At 38.1% G+C, this 24,402-nt stretch overlaps 1 protein-coding gene across 6 annotated transcripts in view; it reads right to left on the bottom strand.

Annotated features, from left to right (window-relative positions):
* Window positions 1-24,402, bottom strand: part of pdzd2 (PDZ domain containing 2) — an 84,682-nt gene that overhangs the window by 11,883 nt on the left and 48,397 nt on the right. For 4 of the 6 annotated variants that reach the window (XM_047818663.1, XM_047818662.1, XM_027162803.2 and 1 more), the window contains 15 exons: window positions 21,716-22,187; window positions 16,207-16,352; window positions 13,974-14,106; window positions 13,527-13,697; window positions 10,550-10,646; window positions 10,258-10,406; window positions 9,009-9,128; window positions 8,548-8,662; window positions 7,660-7,733; window positions 7,101-7,317; window positions 4,939-5,056; window positions 4,104-4,236; window positions 988-1,069; window positions 499-602; window positions 145-307 (listed from right to left, as the gene is read on the bottom strand). In XM_047818663.1, coding sequence (XP_047674619.1) covers window positions 145-307; window positions 499-602; window positions 988-1,069; window positions 4,104-4,236; window positions 4,939-5,056; window positions 7,101-7,317; window positions 7,660-7,733; window positions 8,548-8,662; window positions 9,009-9,128; window positions 10,258-10,406; window positions 10,550-10,646; window positions 13,527-13,697; window positions 13,974-14,106; window positions 16,207-16,352; window positions 21,716-22,187 — 2,294 coding nt within the window. Of the gene's footprint in view, window positions 1-144; window positions 308-498; window positions 603-987; window positions 1,070-4,103; window positions 4,237-4,938; window positions 5,057-7,100; window positions 7,318-7,659; window positions 7,734-8,547; window positions 8,663-9,008; window positions 9,129-10,257; window positions 10,407-10,549; window positions 10,647-13,526; window positions 13,698-13,973; window positions 14,107-16,206; window positions 16,353-21,715; window positions 22,188-22,957; window positions 23,096-24,402 lie in introns of those variants that run through there. The other 2 variants (XM_047818666.1, XM_047818664.1) reach the window with 2 other exon arrangements.

The raw sequence follows: 24,402 nt of genomic DNA, 5'->3' as shown, positions 1-24,402 counted from the left end.
ATCCAAGTTTTAGGAATTGGCATTTAGTTCAAATTAAAGGGTTGTGGTGAAAACGTTTCACCATTTCATCATCTTCGAGGAAATAACATATCATTCCAGCTGGCTGGATTTACTAGACAGTGAAAAAAATGTCTCGGTCTATACCATGTAAATGAGGTGCTGTTGACTCTTCCAGTGAGGTACTGCAGCTCCTGTTGTTGTGAAGCACACCATCTTCACTAGAGCCCATCGCTGAAAGGGAAGATTGGCTAGGGACATCGTGGGAGAAGTACTGAGAGAGCTCGGCTTCAGAGCTCAGAGAAGCTTGCTGTAGGGAAAAGGGATGAAAACAGAATAAATGTTAAAACTTTATGATAAACCTCAGAAACATTATATATATATATATATATATATATATATATATATATATATATATATATATATATATATATATATATATATACACACTTCATCAAATCAGTCAATCAAGTGAGACAATTTAAAGAGTTGCATATTTACCCGGCTGGCCGGCTCTAAAAACCTTTTCATAGTCCAGCTGAGGGTCTGGCTGCCATCACCTTGCCTAGCCTTCATCATGGGGGATGGACTTTTAGATAATTGTCCTGCAAAGAAAAAGCATTTACGGCATTTGGTAGATACCCTTATCCAGAGCGACGTACAAGAGTGCTATGAAGTCTCCATCAATGTCTTTAAATGATGTCTTCAAACAACCGTGGCGTGGAGACCTACCTCTTACTGAAATACTTAAACTAGCACTTAAGATTGATGTGAGGCAAATGTGAATAGTGAGACCACTGAGCCACTGAGCAAGATAAAGACTCTTCCAAGAATTCAGTGGAAAAATCGGATGCTTAAGTTTTAAAAAGCCCAGGCAAGAAGCACTGGTTTTTAAGCGAGTTACTGGAACAATCAAATTGTCAGCTTGTGTTGGAAGAAAAAATTTTTTTAGAATGAGATGACTTTAAAATTCATGGAGAAGAAACTCACCCAGACTGTAGGAAGAGTGGCTGCTCATGCTATCTCTGTGAGTAGAGCGAGCGATCACCTCATCCATCTCCTGCTCCGACATCTGAGATGCACACAGTTGAGGTTATTTTAAACGTGATAAAAGATCTATTGTATCTGTATGTGAATGTACATAATAGATGTTAAAGTTGTTTCATCTTCACTATGACCTCTAATGTTGAGTTACACCACACCTTAACACTTTTTTCGTAATCTGAGGCCTTTCCTCGCAAATATTTTTGAGAGGTTGTTGCCACCAGGTGGCACTACAAAGACTCCAAACAATACAGCAATTAGAAAATCAATGTTGCTATGAATGATGTAATGATATCTTATCTAATATAGACAGCCTTGGAAGGAGTAAAGAAAAAATAAATAAATATCCTAAAATGTTTCAGGCACTTCAAAAAATACTGAAAAGTATTATTATTATTATTATTATTATTATTATTATTATTATTATTATTATTATTATTATTATTATTATTATTGTTGTTGTTGTTGTTGTTATTATTAATAACAACAACAACAACAATAATAATAATAATAATAATAATAACAATCATATTAAAAATAATAACAATAATTAGTATTATTAGTATGATTGTTATTATTAAGATTATTATTATTAACAATAATAATAATAATAACAACAACAACAACAACAACAACAACAACAATAATAATAATAATAATAATAATAATAATAATAATAATAAGTATTATTATTGTTATTGTTATTACTATTATTTATTTATTTCTTTTTAAATAATGCATAGAAATCGAATTATTTTCCATTTGTACTAAAACACTTTGAGGAAGTCATGGCCTAATGGTTAGAGAGATTGACTCCTAACCCTAAGGTTGTGGGTTCAAGTCTCGGGCCGGCAATACAACGACTGAGGTGCTATTGAGCAAGGCGTCTGACACCCCCCACCCCCCCCACCACCACCACCACCTGCTCCCCGGCCGCCGAAATATAAATGGCTGCCCACTACTCCGGGTGTGTGTTCACGGTGTGTGTGTGTGAGTGTGTGTGTGTGTGTGTGTGTGTGTGTGTGTGTGTGTGTGTGTGTTCGTTCAATGCTGTGTGTGTTCACTGCTGTGTGTGAGAATGGGATGGGTTAAATGCAGAGAACATCACGTCACGTCAACACCAGAGCAGAAGACATAAAATAATCTTAAATGAATCCTCTATCTTTAATAACCCCTATATCTTGCATACGGTAAAAGTGGATCTGAACCTGGAGACAATTCCCTGAACTCTGAACACTAAACCTTCATGCAATTTAGTTTGCCAATCCAACTACCTGGATGTTTTAGGGTGGTGGGAAAAACATGGGGAACACATAGGAAAAGTAAAACTGCACAGACAGTAATCCAAAAACAAATATCCCTGGACCTCTTTGTCCATCCTACCCATTGATACTACACCTTAAAAGATGTTTATAAGATATTAGTGTGGTAGCACTGTACTGTGGATGAGAAGAGTTGCTTCTCCTTCTAACTCCTGCACATTGGAATATTCTCAAGCTAGCAAGGCCCATGTTATTTTAGCCTGCCAAAATCTTCAGGAAGGAAATGATTCGGATTTTTTTTTATATGGCTGTATTCAAAGGGAACGTTTATGTACTACAGACATTATTAAATAACTGTTTGATGTTGAAATTTTACATGGTATAAATGTTTGTGCTTCTGTACCTGAACTGATTTATTTGAGCGTTCGTTTCATTTTAATATATTATAAGCCTCAGACTGATAATAACCATAACCACACTGAACTATTCACTATACAGCTATACAGTGTTTTATATATAATCAAAAGTCTATTGAAGTATTATTTTTCTGCTCGGTCTTCATTAGGAAATTTGCGAGGGAACATGTTCCTAGAAAACTTTAGATTTTAGCCTGGGCTCAAAGTAAACAGGAAGTGATTATGTGTGGTTTATGTGAATGAATAAAATGCCAGACTCAGGTTCATGTCTAGACTAGTTTATCACTTATCCCAGCCACTACAAACTTACGTACTTGCTTTAATGTAGTTCACATATCAGTTATTAAGCATCTTAACCCTTGTCTGTTGTTTGGGTCTATGGGGCCCATATTCATAAACATCAGTAGTTTAGAAAAACTTTGCTTCCTTGTAAATTTTTTCCACTCATAGCTTGATTAAATTTGATTTTCTTTTTTTTTATTACATTTTATTTAAAAAAAAAAAAAGAGTAGCACTTTAATTAAAAAATACGATGTAATAAAGGTAAAGGGCAAATATTACCCATATATGCTGTTTATATTGCTTGTAATTGGGATGAAGTAAACATCTGTAGAGTATTGTGTTGAATTAAAAACCCAAAAAATGCAGCGGGTCACCAGACCCACGAACACTGGCTGAATAACAAAAATACAAACAACATACAAGGAGCTACTGCATTACAAATTTACTTGAATTTGTTTGGTTTAAAACTAGACATTCATCTAGAGCTAACTGAACCTTGGTACATAACTTTTGCTTTGGTTACTACATCATGAGTTACTTAGTGTCCAAAATAATGTTGTTTTTTAAATGCTAATGCTTACACACACATACATGTAGGCTTATGGTTTGAAGACATTAAAGGTCAGTGTACTTGAACCCATTTCCTTCCCTTGTCACATGGTAAGTGTTAAGGCCAGCTTCACGCTGCTAACCTCATGCTCCATTAGTTTCAGCAATCATTTTTAGGGAGACCAAACAGTCAGCATATTCCAACCACAAACCCATTGTGGTGAACTCCACCATGGGCTGTTCCTCAACATCTTCATTCATTAGTGGAAGGAAAACCTGAGCTGCCTGAACCCAGCCCAAAGGAATGTTGTTTACTTTTCTGGCAGGCTTCAGTTTTTCATGCAACGGGATGGTTAAAACGTTAGCAGGTGAACACAGCCTGTTCGCTTCTGTGTAAATGGCAGAAGGGTGAAAAGATGCTGACGGAGATGGGAGGAGGAGGTACGTAAAATGCTTTTTAATCGCGTAAGAAAATCAACCGTCTTGTTGATTTAGTTATTAAAGAGATTTGAGGTAATTTAGAACGTGTCTGATGCGTGTATGTGTAAACAACCTTGGGGTTTGGATGACGGCTGATGATCAGGCTTACTGGGCCAGGTCCACACTCGCTCAGGATAGCATAGGCTTCACTTAATGCGGCATGCCGTAGGCTTACAGAGTCTACCTCCAACACCTGGTCGCCTCGGCTAAACAGAAAAATGCACGGTTATAGAGATTACTCGATAAAAAAACCTCAAAAAACAAACAAACAAACAAAAAAAAACCTGTTGATGTTGTTCAAACATTTTGACACCAATAAATAAAGTCTGATAATCGCAATAAACATAGCAAAAGTGACTGTCTTTAATACTCTGTTTCATCATTGGAGAGCTTTCACACTGTGATACGACATTCAGAACAAGACAACACATTATAATACACACTAAACAAAGCACAATAAAAAAAAAAATAAAAGATTTACATGACTAGCTTCTGTTCCCTTGTGGCTCCAGTTCCTGCCTCTCCCTTCCTTAATTAAGTAAACTGAGCTTAACTGAAACATATGCTGTATCTGCAGCATGATAAACACCATTCACTTCTTTAAAACATTTAAACGGATGAGGCTAATAGGAAACTCTAAATAGACTGCTCTGTGCCGGAAATAAATACCATACGGTGTAATGGAAAAGTTCTATCAGGCATGTCAGAACATATCCTATACATTCTATCATATAATATATATATATATATTTACACATCAGTCTAATATGCTGACTGCAATATTTAATCTCAGTGACTTAACTCACTGACTTCTAGCACTAGTTGTGTCCCAGTATAATAACAACTTTAGCAGTTACATTAACTACCAGGATGAACAGCAACTAATTAGTAGATTTGTTTTGCAACACCTAAGTCTGCCGTCCATCTTGGCCACAGATCCTGGAGCCAGGCTGTGAATGTAGATCCCAGGAGTGCTGTTCTCCAGCGTTAAACAGCAGGCACCAATCCCCAGCCCCACACCAGCCTCTGAAACACACACACACACACACACACACACACACACACACACACACACACACACACACACACACACACACACACACACACACATTGTAGTGTGTTGCAACAACCCGTGTAAACAAACTCATTAAACTGTAAGCAAGTGTAATTCATTGTAAAAAGTTTAGCGATAACCATTTCATAAAATTGCAATCTTGGAATAATTGGTAATTATGATGAAACTTTCTCCTGAATAAACTGCCTTGATATGTAAATTTCGATCATTATATAAGCACAGACTCTTTACGCACCCAGTTTTTTTTTTCAAGCAATATTGTACCGCCGATATTATAAAGGCTTCTCTTATATGCGAAACAAAACGTACAAAACATTCTTTCAAATTTAAATAGCATGAGACCTGTCTGTATAGGAACTCTCAAAAGGCGTTCGTATCAAATCCACACTTTTATATATACTGTATATATAATATTTAATCTAGACTATTTCACCGTGATGATTAGAATCAAAATGGCTCATCCAACATAGGTTTAAATACTCTGTAATGAAAGCTAAAAATCTGCACTTTAACCTCATATTCATGAAGCCCATAGTAATTTTAACACATTCTCTATTCAGCTTGCATGCTGAATAAAAGTGCAAACTTTGGCAGGACAAACTGTTCAGGATCACAGATGAGCCTTAATTTAATTTAACCACCCATGTATTCACACAAAATGATGTCTGTTCCAATAAAAGCAGGTGTAAAATAAATGTCCTCGATAGAAAACTATTTCTTTGAGTGCTAATCAATTCAAATTCTGAATGAACATGAAGTGAAGCCATAAGTTTCATTGTGACCAGAAACGTTCAGAATAAATCTTGAACCAGACCAAACGTTCAGACCAAATTCACTTTCCTCTGCATTTTTGAGGTAGAACTGCACAAGACCGACATAAAGAAGTACTCGGTGAATAATGAATAGAACAGATTACTCATTAACTGATGAACGGCTTTATATACAAAGTTAAGTGTTTTAGGAAACATTCCTTATTTAAAATAATATTCCAAAAACAGAATGAAGTTTATAAAGAACAGTCAAAACATTTGAAGAAATACACTCCAGGACAGAAAGGGATCCCTGGTCTAACTGTGCAAGCTTGAGTCTTGGACATTAATGTAGACACAGACATAAGTGTCTTGGTCACCATCTCACTCACAATGGCTAAAGGATACAGCTTGAGAAAGCTTGAGAAAATTAAATACAGGATTAAAGAGGTAAGACCTCCAGGTCTTTTCATAAATGGCAACCATTTATTTCATATTTCATAGGCCTTCGGGTTTTGCCGGATTAGGTTTTTCTTTTCTTTAAAGTGACTTGTATTCGATAATTAAAAAAGGGCAAGGACCCGGGGTGGGCGAATGGGGGGTGGTTTGTTTTCTTCTTTTTCTTTTTACTTCCTTTACATTATTGTTATTATTTTTATTGTTGTGATTCTTTTACTTGACTCTTTTTTCATGTAAAACTAAAATGGGTGTCAGTAGAAAAGTGATAAAATTTCGGTATGATAAAAGAACAAAAAAAATAAAACATTGATTATTCCCTAGTGATCAACAATCTGGCAATTTACAAAATTAATATTTTACTTTTTTTTTCCACAACAATTTTAATTTCAAAGCTTCATTTTGGACTTTTTTTAATCTTAGTGCTTTGAAGTGAATCTATTACAGTACTATTACTACTACTATAATAATAATAACCTGGTTCATGCTGTACTTCCCATGGAAACAAATAGCACTTGATTATATCTGATACTCCTATAGTTCTGTCTGCAGCCCTGAACTATCACTGGTTTGTTGACGGACTGTGTTATCCTATTCTGTGCTAAATCTTGATTAGCTGAATTAGGTTAGCATGTAAATGGGCAATTGTCCCAGTAAAAATAAAATCACACAGCACCTAAAGGTGGTCACTAAAACGTATTAACCAAAATTCACCAATATATTATGTCTGTAATAATACTAAACTCGTAATAACATCTTAACATGCCTTAAAAAAAACTTTTTTAGCTACCTTTGTTAAGCGTAACCTCCATGACGATGCGGTCTTTTGGGCCTGGTCCCTTACGGTACTCTCCTTCATCAAAGCCTGATGGTATAGGGGTGCTGCTGCTGGTGTTGGAATTGGGTGAGCTGGATCTGCTGAGCAGGGTGGGCGTTGGGCATGGGGTCAAGCTCGGGCTCCTCAGACGAGTTCGCACAGTTAGTGTTACAACCCCTTTCTTTAATTGCTGTTTTTTTGTTTTTTTTTTAAAGAAAAGAAATGCCAAAAGGAAACATCTCTGTCATAAACTGCTATGTTTATATTTCTGCATGTCATTTCACTGCAAAAATATTTTCAGTACAAAAGTCTCAAGTGTTGTTAGTGAGAATCTTTAAAAAAGTATCATAAACACAGCCATTGTCATATATATATATATATATATATATATATGAGCACAATACTAAAGATTTTAGCCCAGGAAGTAAGCTCAACCAAAAGTGAGCTAAAGAAGTAGGATTAACTTTCCAGGATTCCCTTGACAGCTTTCTACATGACTGCAGCTGTCAGAAAGATTGACTAAAGATTTTACCTTGAAAGTCTGAATGGCCTGCTGATGTGTGAGGCCTTGAAGAGAGTCTCCATTCACTTCTAGGATTTCGTCCCCTGAATAAGTGGGAATTAAAAGATCGAAATGACTATACTAACAGAAAATGTGTCAGCTAAATAAAAATAATTTCATACAGATTAAAGGATATGTCATGAAAAACGTTCAGCTATGAAATTGTTTTAAATTGTTTATGCTGTATATTGATACGGTACGTCTTTAATTTTATATACTGATCGGTATATAAGAGTTCTTGTGAGAGTTACAGAGAATTCATTCAAATGTAATGTGACAATAATTCATTTCCAAAATAATACCAAAAATTATTTGCAAGCACACTGTAGGATAACATTGAATGAGAGCGCAGTTATTTTTAAAGCTTAAACAAGCTGAGATGACCATAGACCTTCAACCAAGGTCTTCAATCATCCACACAGAGCAGGTTTGCCTGCAGGTTTTTTATTCCTGCCAGGTAGTATACTCAGTTGTGTAATCAGTTCATCTTGGTCTTCAATCTACTATATAGTGTACTTCCTATATGGCTGTAATGAAAATGTGCAGACACACCAGCCCTTTGTGGATAAGACTCTTGCCACAGTAAAAAAAAATAGATAAAAAAAAAATCTGTTGTCTGATAAGCTGCTTTCAACTCAATTATTGATATAAATATATGATTGAATAACCAACAGAGGATTTGCTACTGAAGCTGCATTGGTTCCTGTCTTTCTGAACACCCTGTAGAGTCAAGGATTCGACTTGTTCTGATGAAATTCTTTGCTGGGTTGTATTTAAGCCATGCATCGTTAGTTGCATTAGTAGCATTAAATCGTTCTCGTTATAGTGGATCATTGCAGTATCCCTTATAGCACATACCCTCCTTGAGTCTCCCATCTGCTGCAGCTGCTCCGTTGGGGAAAATGGTCTTGACAAATATCCCCATCCTACCTCGTGCAGAATCCTGGCCACCAACGATACTGAAACCCAGACCCTAGATGAAAAGTTTGCTGTACATTAATACTCGAGTTGTGCAACAATTTGGTATTTATTACTGCAAAACTTCATTTACTGTATATAAATAAAGCTAGTTATGTTATGAATGGATATGTGTAACCAAATATGGGTTAATACGCAGGAGGTGAATACATCTGAGGAACTGAATAAAAATGATTCAATCAATAAATCTCAAAAGGACCCCAACATCTAAAGCATAATATTTATTTATCAACTATATTTAATAAATGACTTTTTTGTATTATTTATGACTGGCTTTTGTAGGACAGAGATGTATCTAATGTGTCTTCTGAGATAGAAGAGTGTCCAGAGTGGCCACTCACCTTGCCCTGTCCTTTCATCAGGACAATGTTGGAGATAATAGATGGTTGAGCCAGTCGCCATGGAGACTCCACTTGAACAGTACTTAGAGACCGTGCTGATTTCTTCACGATTTGATATTCCTGGGTAAGATGAGAAAGAAAAGCATGAATAAAGCATAAGAATTACTTAACATGCTTCATACACAAAGCAAGCGAGTGACAATATTATCCTGTTGATTTGTTTCAGTGATACAAATTTGGAGCCTTTTAGACCATAGACCTGTAATCGAGAGCCAATTCTGAGGCATATTGGATGAAATTCAATGCCATGAAGGTGACGTAAAATATATAGTGGCGGTTTGGTGACAAAAAAGTATTAAATCTCACACCGTAATACAGTACATTTTGTACAGTACAGTTTTTTTCTGCTTAAGGATTTTATCCTACGATTATTTCCATAGTAATCCTAAATCTGCTCAGTATTACAGTATGTACAGCCTACACTCTTAGGGTGTATGAGTTCATGTTAAAGCATCGGAGGGATTTCACATTTAAAAATGCTCCAAGTAAAACGCCTTTAGAAATGTTCCAGTTCCCTGTTTTCAAAAAGTGTAATTGTACGCCTGTAACATAATAATCGAATCGGTTGCCAACACAAGCTGATGAAATTGATGCTGGAATCGGCAAAAAGTCAAACAAAAATTCTAATTTCCCCTATTTTTTCACTCAGTTAACTCTTGACAATTGAAGCAATTAAAATATCCATCCAAGGGGATTTTATTCTTTAATTAGAGCATTGGTTCTCAATGAGGGATCTGTGAAGCGTAGCCAAAATGTCCCACATTTTTATTTTCTTTTATTTGGAAAACAACCCACCAATATGGAAGCTATTATACGTATTATTGAGTTCTTATAGTTATTAGCCCGTTAGACTGGAATTGAATTGAATCCAAACCAGCAATAACTCAAAAACTTGTATAATGTCAGTTTGAATGTGTTCTTTTGGTGGAAATTTCAGTAACAAATGGCATTACAATTCCAATACACATGCAGTATTAGTGTACTGTACACATTTACTGTAAGTGATGAGTCTATCATTTCAACTGAATTATGTTCATAAATTAAATTCGTTTACTGTTAATTGGGTACCTGGGTGCAAGACATACAAGGGGACATGAAGTAACTTATTTGAAGTAACTAGGCAAACACTTCAAGTAAGTTTAAATTGTAAGTAACCAAGTTTTAAATGGAAACCTGAGGATGAACTGACCTGTCGGATTCCCACGGTGTCCAGCTGATGTGGAAGGGAATGTTTGCGCCTACCATGTGATGATTTCTCCGTCACGTTACTTCCTGCTTCGCCGTTTTCAACCATCAACTCGTCATCCTCTCCGACAGATTCCAGACGGCTGCCACCACCTGATTATAACAAATTCGATGTTATGCTCTATGATAATCAATGATATACATATATATATATATATATATATATACACACTGAAAACTTCTATCCCTTCAGCCTCATTCCCCAGAAATTGTGGACAATGCTACTTATTTCTGACCTTGGGATCTGCTGCGGAATTTCATAGGGGTTGGACTACGACATCCTTTGGGTCCCTCTAAACGGCCATGTTCCTCCAGCTTATCCAGATCTGTGAACTGAATGGGAACACAGAGAATTGATGACAGCAATGAACTCAAAGCCAAAACTGAGCCTTTACCTCGGTGCTTAATGGATTCTGTGAGGTTACAAAAGAGAGAACGTTTCTTTTCTTGAGCGACTTCCTGAGAAAACAAAGAAAAGGATTTTTAGCGTTTTGTTGACTTTGTAAATGTTTGTGGAGCGCCTTAGGAATGTAGCACGCTCCTGATGCCGAGCCTTGTTTCATCTGACGGTTCACATGTACACCGGTACAACAACTATGATCTTCACAATACAGAAATGTCCCTCACTCTAATGAATTTGTGCAATTCAAGGAACTGTTCATCTGTATTTTAACTTAAATTTGACAATTTGTTTCATCAGCTAAATTAAAATTTAAAACTCTAGTTAATGGCTTGACGTAAAATTAATGCGGACTGTCGATTGTGATGGAATTATTAGCCTAAGCGTGAACGTAAACGTAAACAACCTTGGCAACAGCAATTATTAACACTTCTGAGAAAGGAACCTGAGGTGGCTTAGGGGTCATGTAAAGTATGCTGCCATTAGTAACCACCTTAGATTCAGAATTAACAGCACTATGTTTTTCTAGGTACAATGCAATTAGAAAGAATATTCTTTCTTCCAAACTAAGAAATTACATTTACAGGAGTTTGCATATGCCCTTATCCAGAGCAACCTATATTTATCTCACTTATCCAACTGTGCAGGTAAGGGTTCACAGCTATACTCGGGGGTCAGTGGGATTTGAACTGACTACCTTTCAAACAGTAGTCCAACAGCTAAAGCACTGAGCTACCACTTCTCCAGCACTGACGTCAATGCAAAATAGAATATCTTTCAGGTAACCTTTCGAATAGCAAGGACAGATACATTTTCCAGGCCTCATTGGAGAGCTACATGAATATAAAACCTCTTTTCTTCCATTTTTATTCCTTTGAATACACAATGCTGAAACAAGCACCTAGTGTTTATCACCCACAAAGCTAGCCTGCCACCATTTATTGCACAATGGCCACTCTTATTCACCGTGACTCCTAGCATTATATCATATCCAATCGATATGCTACAAAATGACACCCTGACACAGTTAGCTTACCAACATCCAACTTTTCCAGACTTAAGCCACTGCATAAAAAACAAGACTGATAAAAAGCATTAAATATGCAAACAAACAAGTAAATGTGATGAATTCTTGTTTTTTTTACTCTAAAATTGCCTCAAATGTGTCCTTATGATTTGATTAGGGAAATCATGGAGTTTGTGCTAATTCCATCAAATATGAAACCCATGGGCTTCCACAAAACTGCGCACTTCCACGCCTCACAAGGCTTAATTTGACAGTCACAGCTGTGCGCTTCTCCCAGTGCACCTTTTTTTGTTGCTCTCCTCTGCTTTCCTCCCCTCCCTATTTCCCTTTAAAACAGCACTACACCTGACAGTTATAAATAACCTGACAAGTGACAGTTTGCTGAAAAACACACACCCAACCACTAGCAGCTCACATGATGGCAAACGCTCAGGCTTTCCTTACAACGGGTACAAGGACAATGATGGCTGGAAAGGCTGGGACATGTTTGTGTGGCTTGTGTTTATTTTTATCTCAATGAATAGGATTATCATGCGAAGATTATAAGTGAAGACTATGTCTTTGACAATGTCCTAGGGATTTGTAGAGTGATAAACGGAAAGCGATATAAATTCTTTCATTACAAAGGAACGGTAGTTACTAAAGTTATTGTAGCTTTTCATGTTATTCTTGTGCTAACAGAGGTTACATGCAAAGCAATAAAAGGAAAAAAATGCACTTCCTAAGGTAGTCATGAACTGAAAGTGACACGACTCTACTGTATATTGTGTCCTCTTTTATATATTCTGAAAAGTCTGGTAAAAATAATCCGGACCAGCCCGATCCACCTTCAGACACTCATCAAACCCTGCTCTGTACTACACAGAGCCACAAGCATGAGTAGACTTGACTCTTCAAGACACAAGGAAAGCATGCATCAAGACTCATCTGTGCTGGTACCCAGGAATAAACTTCATCTGAACAGCTGAGTCACTGAGTCTTCAAACATCTTCACTAAGCACTTACATGAGCACAAAATCTAATCAAACTGTATTATGTTTCAGAATTTGAACACATTCCACCCTAAAAGGGTTTTAGCTTAATTGTAATCTTGGGGCACCTTTATAACTATTACTATTTACCCAGAAGTGTGAAAAGCATTTACATTGGTACAAATTTAAATAGATAGTGAAACAAAGTGTCCTGTGTTCTGCACTTCAAACGTTACAGTCCACAACCTTCGTCTGAGCAATGGAAATGTAAATGTTTTTATCTTACTAGCAGGAATGACCAGAGAGAAGCTCTGGAGATCGGTGAAGGAGATCGGTGATGGTGATAACGTGGGGGTGGACTGCAATGCTGACATTCTATAAAGTCACAGAATATTTAACTCCATTAAGCTGACCTTTGCATTGGGTCTATACAATGATTGCCCAGTATGAGCTGTGTTATTGCGGGACTAAAATAATGCTTAGCCGGGGCTCGATTGAATATTAACGATGTTTGACAGCACACAGGGTTATGTGCTACTGCGTACTGAACGAAAATGAATTATTTCTTATACAGCACTGGCCTATACAGAAATGTCACTTGCTACAGAATGCTGAGGGGAGTTAATGAATCTGTGACATATGAGTTACAAGTAATGAATTTTAGAGAATTCAGGGGCACAGTGGAAAAAATGGTGAGCTTTCAACAGGGCATAAACACAACAACGCGTGGTTGGGCAGTCAAACAGGAAGTAAAAGGAGGCTGCACGAGATGACAGACAGTGATAGTGATGCATATAGGCATCTGGCGTACGTACTGAGCCCTGGGTGGGCAGTGAGAGGCTGCTGGCCGTCACGTCCTCCACATCCGGCTCCATGTTCTCTTTCCCGTCCCCTGGGGATGGTGGCGTGTCCTGAGCTGAGCATGTGCTCACAAGATCAGGCAGGCTGCTCGATGGATATTTGTGAAAGTCCACTTCAGACTCATCCTGAGGCAAACAGAGCCATTAAAAAGAGAAAAGAAAAACATGTAGTGTTAGAGGTGAATGACTCTCTAGGTTTATATTTAACTTTTTTCCTCTATAGCCAAGTACATTAAGGTTCACATTTTTCCAGAGGCTTCAGGCTGGGATTTAAAAAATTCGGACAATAACTGTGTGTATAAAAAAAAGTTTCAAAGTTACAAGTTCTATAAAACAAGTGCAGCCAAAATGAGATTTTAAATAAAATAAGTATCAGTGTGTGAGCTTGTTCATTAAAAATACCCTGGAAGCCACCACCAGCTGCACGAGGCCTGAAGTGGCACGAAGCACAGCCACAGCCTCCTGATGTGAGAGGGCAACTAGAGACTGACCGTTGATCATCAGCAGCTCATCACCCGCCTTTAGTCGCCCATCCCTTTAATAAACACAAATAATACATATTACTGTAAGTTAACTAACTATAATACCACAGAACTCTGCCAATAACTCCGTGTGTTAATGTTACCTGTTAATGTTAATCACGTGCTGTAATTTAACAAAGAAAACGTGTGATCATTGATATGATGAAGCTTTCATCAAAGAAACTTTTCATTATTTAAAACTTTAACACCAAATCTTTTACTTTCCAGTAACAGTAAAATAACACACTGCATGTTGTTTTATTTAAAAGAGACAGAGAAAAAAGGGATTTATAGCTTCTAATCACATGAGTGATAAAAAGAACAAACTTGTCTTGTGGTTGTTCTATGTGTAACATTTAATGTAACCACATCTGAAAAAAATATGATGTCTGGTTTAATATATTAAAAACTGATATCGTTGCAGTTATAGGAAAATAATCAACAGTAACTGCTTCAAATAGCATCGTGCCCATCCTTACTCAGTACATAAAAATGTACATATTAATCCATACTTGTACATTCATTCATTCATTCATTTTCTACCGCATATCCGAACTAACTCGGGTTACGGGGAGCCTGTGCCTAGCTCAGGCGTCATCGGGCATCAAGGCAGGATACACCCTGGATGGAGTGCCAACACATCGCAGGGCACACACACACACACACACACACACACACACTACGGACAATTTTCCAGAGACGCCAATCAACCTACCATGCATGTCTTTGGACAGGGGGATGAAACCGGAGTACCCGGAGGAAACCCCTGAGGCACGGGGAGAACATGCAAACTCCACACACACAAGGTGGAGGCGGTAATCGAACCCCCAACCCTGGAGCTGTGAGGCGAACGTGCTAACCACTAAGCCACTGTAAACTGTGTTTAAGATGGGGTTTGTCCTCATTTTTGTAATTAATTTGCCAGACATTAGCAAGAAATTGACACGTATGGGGCTGTGACTTTTATAAGATTGCGATTTTAGCATTCACATATTCAAACAGAGTCATTAATATTCTGAGATGGTCTCTTTTTCTTTAATGAATTCATGTACACTCAAACTTAATAAGGCGGCTTATAAAATCCATTTCTGTGATTGATAGCAACAGCTGAATGACAGGATTTTGTGAGACTCTGCAGCAAGAATCCTACAAGAATAATACATCGCACTAACACTCCTGATGTTAACTCCCACATAAACTAGTACAAAGATGACATTTTGCTTCTAGAGGAGACTTAAACAGCAGTAAGTGCTTTACGTTTATTGTTGACAGAGCACAATAACGTCTTAGATATTTCTCCACTTTAACAATGAGGCCAAATTGTAGCGGTCCTGTATAAACAGCCCACACTCACTGTTGAGATCCTGAAGGAGCTACATGTATATTCTCACCAGAAAGCCTCGTATATACTAAACATTTTTGGCATGTGAAAAAAGCCCCAGGCACAAACCACAAAGCAGTATTTTCTTCTTAAACAGTTCCCTAGTAACCTATAATACCACCTAACGGGGTCTAGTCAAATGTTTTGAAACAAGTGATCTCAATCTAGCATCAGTTCTTGGCTCATTACCATCTGGTTATTGTGCTTTCACAATCCTCTGCCAATGTGTGCTTTACTGATTTGCAGAAAGAAGCAGGTCAGCAATTTCCTTAACATGTTACAGCTTTAAACACAGTCTGTGTTTAAGCAAAGCTGACGCGGCTACATTCTGTACTAATATTTATGAGATTTTATTTGTGGGGTAAAAGGAGACAAAGCAAGGTTTGGGTTTTAAAAGTATACGGGCCTTTAGAAATCCTGACCCAGTTGCATTTGATATTTAACTCAACATCCAGAGTTAAAAGATCCATATATTAATAATTCTACGAGCATCATACATTTTTAAAACTATGACCGACCTCATGCACAAAACGTGTCACGACAACGATAGTAAACCTCCTTTATAAACTTCAAATTAGCTTAAATACGGACCCTCGGGTGGCTTTGAAGTTTGATGGGAGTGCGCTCGAGAAGCCATGGTGCTTTGCATATGGATGAAGCACCGATGAATAGTGTTGCTGTAGTTATCACGACAGCGCATGATTGCCACTTAAACTCAGAGCGGTGGATTTACCTCTGTACGGCTCCACCTTTCTCCACGTGAGCCACGATGATGCCGTGCGGTGAACGTTTGGAGCCGCGGCCACCGGTAATCTGGATGCCCAAGCCGTCCTGCCCCTTGACCATGTGCATCTTCCAGATACGACTGCCCTCCTTGGGCTGAAAGAAAAAAAGACATTCTCACACCAGAGATTTTAAAACAAGAAAAAAGTAGTTATAGTAACAAAAAAGCCCCAACAAGAACAGCTTGGGGTGTAATGATTTATTTAGTTTCTTAATGAATCCATTGGAACTTCTCCTGATGCAAAACTGATGACTTTTCCTTTGCACTCAGCTGAATTCTTCTTCTTTAGAGAGCTCCATAAATAAAGAGTGAGATATGTTTAGGAGCACATACTTCTGACAACTTCTAAAGTCCCAGCCTGCCCCAGCCTTGTCTCAGAGTGTTGAGTAATGTTTCATTAGTCCCAGTGTGTCTGAAACTGTTAATGTCACTGGGAGTAGAGACACATTCTAGTGCTTTCAGCAGGGGTGAAAAGGGAGTTCAGGGGAAGTAAATATGCAGAATATTCCATTAAATTTGTGTTTAAAAATGAAAAAAAAAAAAAAACAGCTAAGAAGTGTTTTGGATGGGGAAAAGGCACAGAGATGAAAAATGTTTGACAAGCATAATCATTTTTCCTTAGAAATTTACAGCGATATTCGCTTTCTGAAATACCCCAGGTATCGTTAGTGATTTTAGAATCCGGCCCAGACTCGTGTCAAACCATGGCAGGTTTGCTGTTAAAACATGGGCTGGTTTGGTTTGAAACAGTTGATCCTCTGGGATTTAAACACAAAAAAAAAAAACAGTCTCTGGAGTTTACACAGAATGGTGCAAAAGGCAAAACGCATCCAGTGAGCATGAGTTCTGCAAGCAGTAATACCTTCCTGATGAGAGAGGCTTCAGAGAATGTCTGAAGTGATTCAAGCTTGCAATAAACCTACGGTAACCCTTTAGAAGAACACATCATGATGTTCCACTCCTGTCACCCAGGGACAGAAATTCGCACCAGGCTACAGTTTGCACAGGGTCACTGAAACTGGACAGTTGAGGACATTCAACATAACACCGTTTGGCATTATGCGTACGCTACAGTGGGTCTCTGCTCCCCCTTTTGAGAAACACTGTCTAAATACCAGTGATTTATTTGCCTGCTTGCTGCCTAATGTGGATAGATTAGCATCTAAGCTACAGCTGTAATCTTTGCTAATGTTAAGAGGGGCAAAAGAATTTGGTGAAAAGCTATTTGGCCCCTTTCTGCTATGTACCATATACAATAATATATAATAATTTCCTCTATGCACGGTCTCTCCACTCAAGTGCACATTTCTGTTGCATTATTAAGCTGATCATGTTATTCTGTGTGGTTAATTATATACACTGTTTGCTTTTTATAAACCTGTTTTGTTGGCACAAGGTTTCACACGCTGTGTATGAAAAACACGATGGATAAAGGAAAGGCTGTAAAAGTCTTGCTTAAATGTATCCGCGAACGTTATGTTCCAGCTCTCGTTGGCAATCGGCCTTACCGTGATGCTTAGACTCTTAAGTGTTCCATCATGTGTACGTAAACACCGTCCCTCTTCGTTATACTGCCACGAAACAGACACATGAAAGAGACAGGACATGCTATGCTCCTTCTTTATCATGCTAATATTGTCACATCAAAAGTATTCAATTACACCTTAGCACAGACTAAGAAGCTTCAACTGTCCTATGTAAATTGTGCTCTCTAAGAAAACAAGCAAAAATGTGCCTTATGATTATTTTTTTCCAGAACGTTTTTACCTTATTACTTAAGAGATTAAATAAAGCGCTGGTTCTTATGAGCCGAGGTATGTGTTAAGGGTTGAGAAACACCCGTGGATTTAACAGAAAAATTCTGTGGTAGCTAAACGACATCGATGACTCATGATCGTGTATATTCAAGGCTACGAATGTTGATTTAACATCGAGATAGCTTTTTACACTGTGTTAAACCAACACACAAGGGTCAACGCATGCTTTGAATGCAGAGCCTGAGAAAGTTTGACGTGACAGCGCACGAGATTTCAACATGCTAACAGACAACCTGACTCATTCGGCATGTAGGCACACGTTGGCGTTTGGTTTTACTATAGAACCTAACAGAGAGAGTGACAACACCTTAATGAAAGGCTGCTGAGTGCTGAGAAAAGTGAATCACCAACACCAAAACCGTGCATGAATAGATGATCGGGAACCTAGCTAACGTTTTTTCTCTCACTGGATGGAAAAACCCATTATGTAATTCCACAAATTGTGACATTTCTCCTGAAACATGAAAATGGTGAACGGTACATTAAAAAATGATTGTTGTTCCAATAAAAGAAGACCAGCGTACATCTACAGTACTGTGCAAACTTTTTGTGAAAAAATGCTGTAAACAAAGAATGTTTTCAAAAATGGAAGTGTTAAACATTTATTTTCATAAATGAACAAAATTCAGTGAATGAACAAAACCTAAATCAAATCAATATTTGGTGTGACCACCCTTTGCCTTCAAAACATCAGCAATTCTTCTAGGTACACTTGCACACAGTTTTTGAAGGAACTTGGCTGGTAGGTTGTTCCAAACATTTTGGAGAACTAACCACATATCTTCTGTGGATGGCGGCTTTCTCACATCCTTCTGTCTCTTCATGTAATGCCAGACACACTCGATGATGTTGAGATCAGGGCTCTGTGGGGGTCGTGCCATCACTTCATGCTGGTTTGAAGGCAAAAGTTAGTAACACCAAATATTGATTTGATTTAGATTTTTCTTTTGTTTGCTCACTTTGCATTTTGTAAATTGACAGAAATAAACACTCATTATTTATATTTCTGAAAGCATTCTTTGTTTACAGCATTTTTTCACACCTGCCTAAAACTTTTGCACAGTACTGTACATTTAGAGGTCAAGTTATTTTAGAAAAAAAACAACAAAAAAAAAAAAAAAAAAAAAAAAAAAACACTTCTAGCTAATTTTAAAGAGTGACAAGTCTGGAATGAGTTCTCGCTTGGATTATGCGACTTATCTCCGTACCTCCGCTGATCTCTACTCATGCTAATATAGCTAAGGAAATAATCGCTAATAAATTCAGTCAGTTCTGTGGTCTGCATTTCTGGCTATTAAAGTCTTTTATTAGGCCAAATTAGCCATTTTAAAGGCTTGTCTACTGCCATGTGTACAGAGTTGAAGTGCTCTTCTCTTGTTTTGCTTTGTTTTGTATTTTAACAGCCGGTATCTGTTTCTAAACTAAAGTGACTAGGCTTATGTCGATTTCCCTATGTCACAGAGCTATCAAGAAAAAATTGATCATATTTACTTAGCAAAGATTTAGAAGTCAGGAGGTTGCCTAAATAAAAATATTTCCATGTCATTTTGTAAAAAAAAAAAAAAAAAAAAAAAAAAAAAGATTTCAATTTCTTAAAACTGAGGCATCAAAGTACATTGCCTGTCTTTCCAGTCTGCATCACATATGGTGGAAAAAAATGTATGGTGATAAAAATGTTTTCCGTATCTGAAAGATCTTCACGAGCGTGAGCTACATTTCAGAGTTATTACAAAAGCACATGTAACAACCTTAAATTAAACCTGTCACAACATAAAATCTTCGATATATATCACTCGTGAGTTGATTAACAGACCTTTCGTTAACAAGCTGTCCTGCCTGAAATAAGCGACCGTTCTGCAAACAAAGAGCACTCAAATCCTATAAAAGATCTACAGGCCTGCTTAATAGTTTGCAAGCAGTCTTTGCCTGTGGTGATGCTTTTGCTAAGACCTGTGATTAATTTAGTCTAGCCTAAAAAGGAGACAGATATAACATTAAGCAGATTCTTGTTCTAAAGTGGTTTGCCAAAAAATGCCTTGACTGCGTTTGTTCGCTGGAACGCAAACTTTCTCGTCTTTGAAAAGCTGTATGGTGGGTCGAGATCAAACCGGTAGAACTTCTGGTGCAAAACCTTAGAGCTGCACGAGCAACCACTAGCAGATGAATGTATCTGCCTAAGAAGCCAGAACGGTTATTTTGAGCTCGCAAGCCTCCATCTGACATCATAAGGTCTCTGTACTCTGGGGAATGCCGCAGAGCTTCGCTCGGGCACGATTAGATCAGAAACATATGCTATGCTCCATGCTGTGGTTTCTAAAATATTGTCATGATAGGCTTTAACCGTTCTCCTTACTGTTCGTGAGGAAAACTGTAAAACTGAGTAAAATACTTGAAATTGAAAATAATGCAGGGTCACAGCAATCAGTAAAGTAATCAGTAGAGATTACTACAGATGAAAAATAATAACAGTGATCAGTACTGGTTTGTGTATTAGCAAAGTCTTTTTGTTCTCACTGCAAATGTAAAAAGAAAAACATTCCAGGATTTAACACAAAAAACATACATATATTTACTGTAGACACACACACACACACACACACACACATGCACACACTCTGTCACACACACACATACTCGCACGCACGCACACACACACTTTCACACACACACACACGCGCACACATTCACACATGCTCACACACGCACACACACACTCACATGCACACACAAACATACGCACACACACGCGCACACACACACACACACTCTCACACACACACACACACACACACACATGCACACACACTCACACACACACACGCGCACACACACACACACACACATGCACACACACTCACACACACACACACGCGCACACACACACACACACACACACACTCACTCACACACACACACACACACACACTCACACGCACACACACTCTCACACACACACTCACTCACTCACACACACGCACACACACACACACACACACACGCACGCACACACACACATTCTCACACACACTCACTCACACACTAGCGTTTATAGTTATTGCATATAGCAGACAGTATTTACAGAGAGTAAATACACTAGTCTGATCTCCTCAATGGGTTGCAGCTAAGTTTGGAGCTGAGTTTTAAAAAGAAGATTACGCCTCAAGCGAAGTTTCACCTAGGTGCAACTAAACAAGAAGGTGTAAATTCCTGCACCGATCTGAAATGTTATAAATATTTGTCAAGTGGCTGACGATGCTGCGTGATGTCAGATGTGCAGCCTGTAAAAAAGCCTGCAACATGTAACTCCTCATATATTTCTAATAAATCTGAACGCACTATTCCGATGTACTGGCTTGTGTTTAAAACAGTTCCCACAGAAACAAACTAGTCATCGATTACTGTCCAACAGCATTTCCTCACCTGTGCTCGTCATTGTCTTTCACATAAGCACACACTCACAGCCCTTTACTCTTTTACACTCACACTTATGTCACAAATGCTACAAACTCGAGACATCCTTAGATAAATAGTGAAGAGGACGTACGAAGTTAAAATTCGTTAGTATTTATACAGTGTGTTAATGAATTAATCTTTTATTCCACATATATTTTCTCTGTGATAAACATATCTGAGTATGATACCTGGCTGGATGGATCATTCCTTCCTGTCTGAGACTTTAAGCTCTTTGACAGGCATGAGTCAGAGCGATCGGGCAGAGTGGCAGAGCTGATATTATTGTTTATGGCCACAGAGTGACCAGTGACTGGACTCTCCTCTGTTGGCATGCCCAGTGGGGTGCTGGACTCTGAGGATGTAGCCTCTGTCTCCATGGAAGAGTAGCCATTCTCATGTTTGTGATCCTGAATGTCATTGCCGTCCTTGTTGTCTCGGGTGAATGAGGAACGGGAGATAACGCCAAACTTGCGGGTTCGCTTGCCGTTCTGTGCCGGACTGCCGACCACAGACTCGGAACGTACGCTGCCGAAGTGCTCAGTGGGACTTTCTGCACAGCCACTGCTGCCATTGCACGGAGGGAGAGGGGCCTTGCGCTTGATCCTCCGCAACATGATCAGGTAGATGTAGCCGCCATTCCAGCACTGATCTGCCAGGTAGCTGGACGGAAAAGAGAAACAAAATTTAAAAAAGAAATAAGCAGCCAGAATGTAAGAAAGGAAGGATATGCTACCTGAATAATTACTATTACACATACTATTACTACATACTACATAATATATACTATTACACACAAGGAGTATTGTCATTCATTCTAGTTAGAAACAGCAAACATATCTGATATATGAGTCTATAATTGTACGTGTACAACAGATGTCCTTATCGAGAATGATAAGCAGATGGTGTAGATGGTGCCGTATCAGAGAATAAAAAGGGCTCGTTGCATCCCTATTACCGTACGATACATATTTAAATATGTGGAACATGAAATCTGATTTATAAAGAAAGTTCTGGAAGTTATAAGTCATAATTGAGAAAAATACAATTAGTTCTCCATCAGTCAGCAGTAATAAGGAAGCTTCATGGTGTGACACCGCATGTCGGATGCCATAATAGGGCAAGATGTATGACATCCGGCTTCAAGCTTCATTAGGAATAAAATCATGAATTGATCCACATGTGACCGTTAAATATATGCGTGATTATCCCAGTGGCAAATAATGCTAACACTGTTGTTGCTACATATTAACTTTAACAATTCTAGTCAATGACTGTAGTCAATCATTTGTTACCCGCTTTGCAACAAAAAAGGTGACCTTTGGACGAACGTTTATACAAAGTTCAACAAACCTCATAAACACTTCATAAGCAAAACAACTGACAACAGAACAAACGAATGAACAACAATGAGAGGAGAGAGCCACACACACCTTTAGTTCGCTTAGTAGGAATCGGAGAACAGCATGTCAGTGCATCACACACGTCTCTTACCTAATTCCGCACTGCACACACGAGGCCTCGCTTAGTGAGTTTGTCATGCTTATGGGAACAAAAGCACTGGGCTGATGGACTCCTGACTAACAATGATGAAGCAACACACCAACAAAGCTTTTGCTTACGTCCCCAAACAGTAAGCCTAATTATGGGCATGGTGATGAGCTACTGAAAGAACTGTGTATGGAGGTGTGTGTGTGTGTGTTTGTGTGTGTGTGTGTGTGTGTGTGTGTGTGTGTGTGTGTGTGTGTGTGTGTGTGTGTGTGTGTGTGTGTGTGTCTGTGAGTGTCTGTGAAAGAGAAAGAGAGAGTCCATTCGCATATGACAGCATTAAAAAAAAACATAGTCTGGGATTAAACGTTTTTTGCTGTTCAACAGATTTTTAAGTTATGCGGATGTTCTAGTAAAATCTGTCTATATATTTTGCACAACAAAATTGTGTATTCATGAACATAATTCTATTCTGAATGACGCCCTTGAAATTGTTCATTGATGCTTCCTCGGAAAGCTGTGGCATTCGGGGGGACGTGATCTCCTGCGACATGTCTATACGTTCTGACAAGTTAAATAAAACCTCAAAGCCATGTGCAGGAAACTGGGAAACTGCAGAGACCCTGATTCCCAAAATTGCAGGAAAAAACAGGGAATGCTTTTCTTGCAACAATGTGCAGACATTCAGGAAGCTAAAACACTTTGTATCGATTCTTTTGACACAGAGCTCTACCTTAAAGTTCCTTTCGGTTTGGGTGAGAAAATGCATTTCCTGCCTCTACCTCGCTTTGCTTTTGTAGACAAAAAAAAAAAAAACAATACGGTGACCTAATTCTGCCATGTTTTGTCTTGCCTTAACTTCTTGTCCCAGTGAAGTTTCCTTTCTCTGCAGATCAGTAAAACAGGAATAACATGAAGAAATGTTCGCAGTAGCTCAAAACAAAAGATCTCAAAATCTACATCAAGCCAATATTCAGAAACACTTGAAGTGTTTTTGCAAGTTGAGAAAATGTTTGTGTGCAAAAAACAAGGAAACGATGTGACAGATTTATGTATATGATTAAAAAAAAGTCCAGACTTGAGAGATCTTCTCTCAAATGCGTAACAAAATCAGGTGACAAGCTGACAAATCCATGACCAACTCAAAACAACATGAATGTGAATACACACGATGGGTTTTTCATGACTTCTTTATGAAATGATTTTGGAATTAATCAACGTTGTCCATATGTTGTGTGGACTTCCCTAACATTAATTCTAATGAACTCTAATTAGTATATTATTTTATATATTATTATATCTAATTATTATATATTATATTATTTTATATCTATGTGTGGTTTCTAAATGTTGGTCTTTGTGATAAGCTAAACGCTGTTACTACACAACA

The sequence above is a fragment of the Tachysurus fulvidraco genome, chromosome 9, assembly GCF_022655615.1.
Source record: "Tachysurus fulvidraco isolate hzauxx_2018 chromosome 9, HZAU_PFXX_2.0, whole genome shotgun sequence".
NCBI lineage: Eukaryota > Metazoa > Chordata > Actinopteri > Siluriformes > Bagridae > Tachysurus > Tachysurus fulvidraco.
Note: the sequence above shows the minus strand (reverse complement) of the source record. Positions and strands in the feature narration are given on the sequence as shown.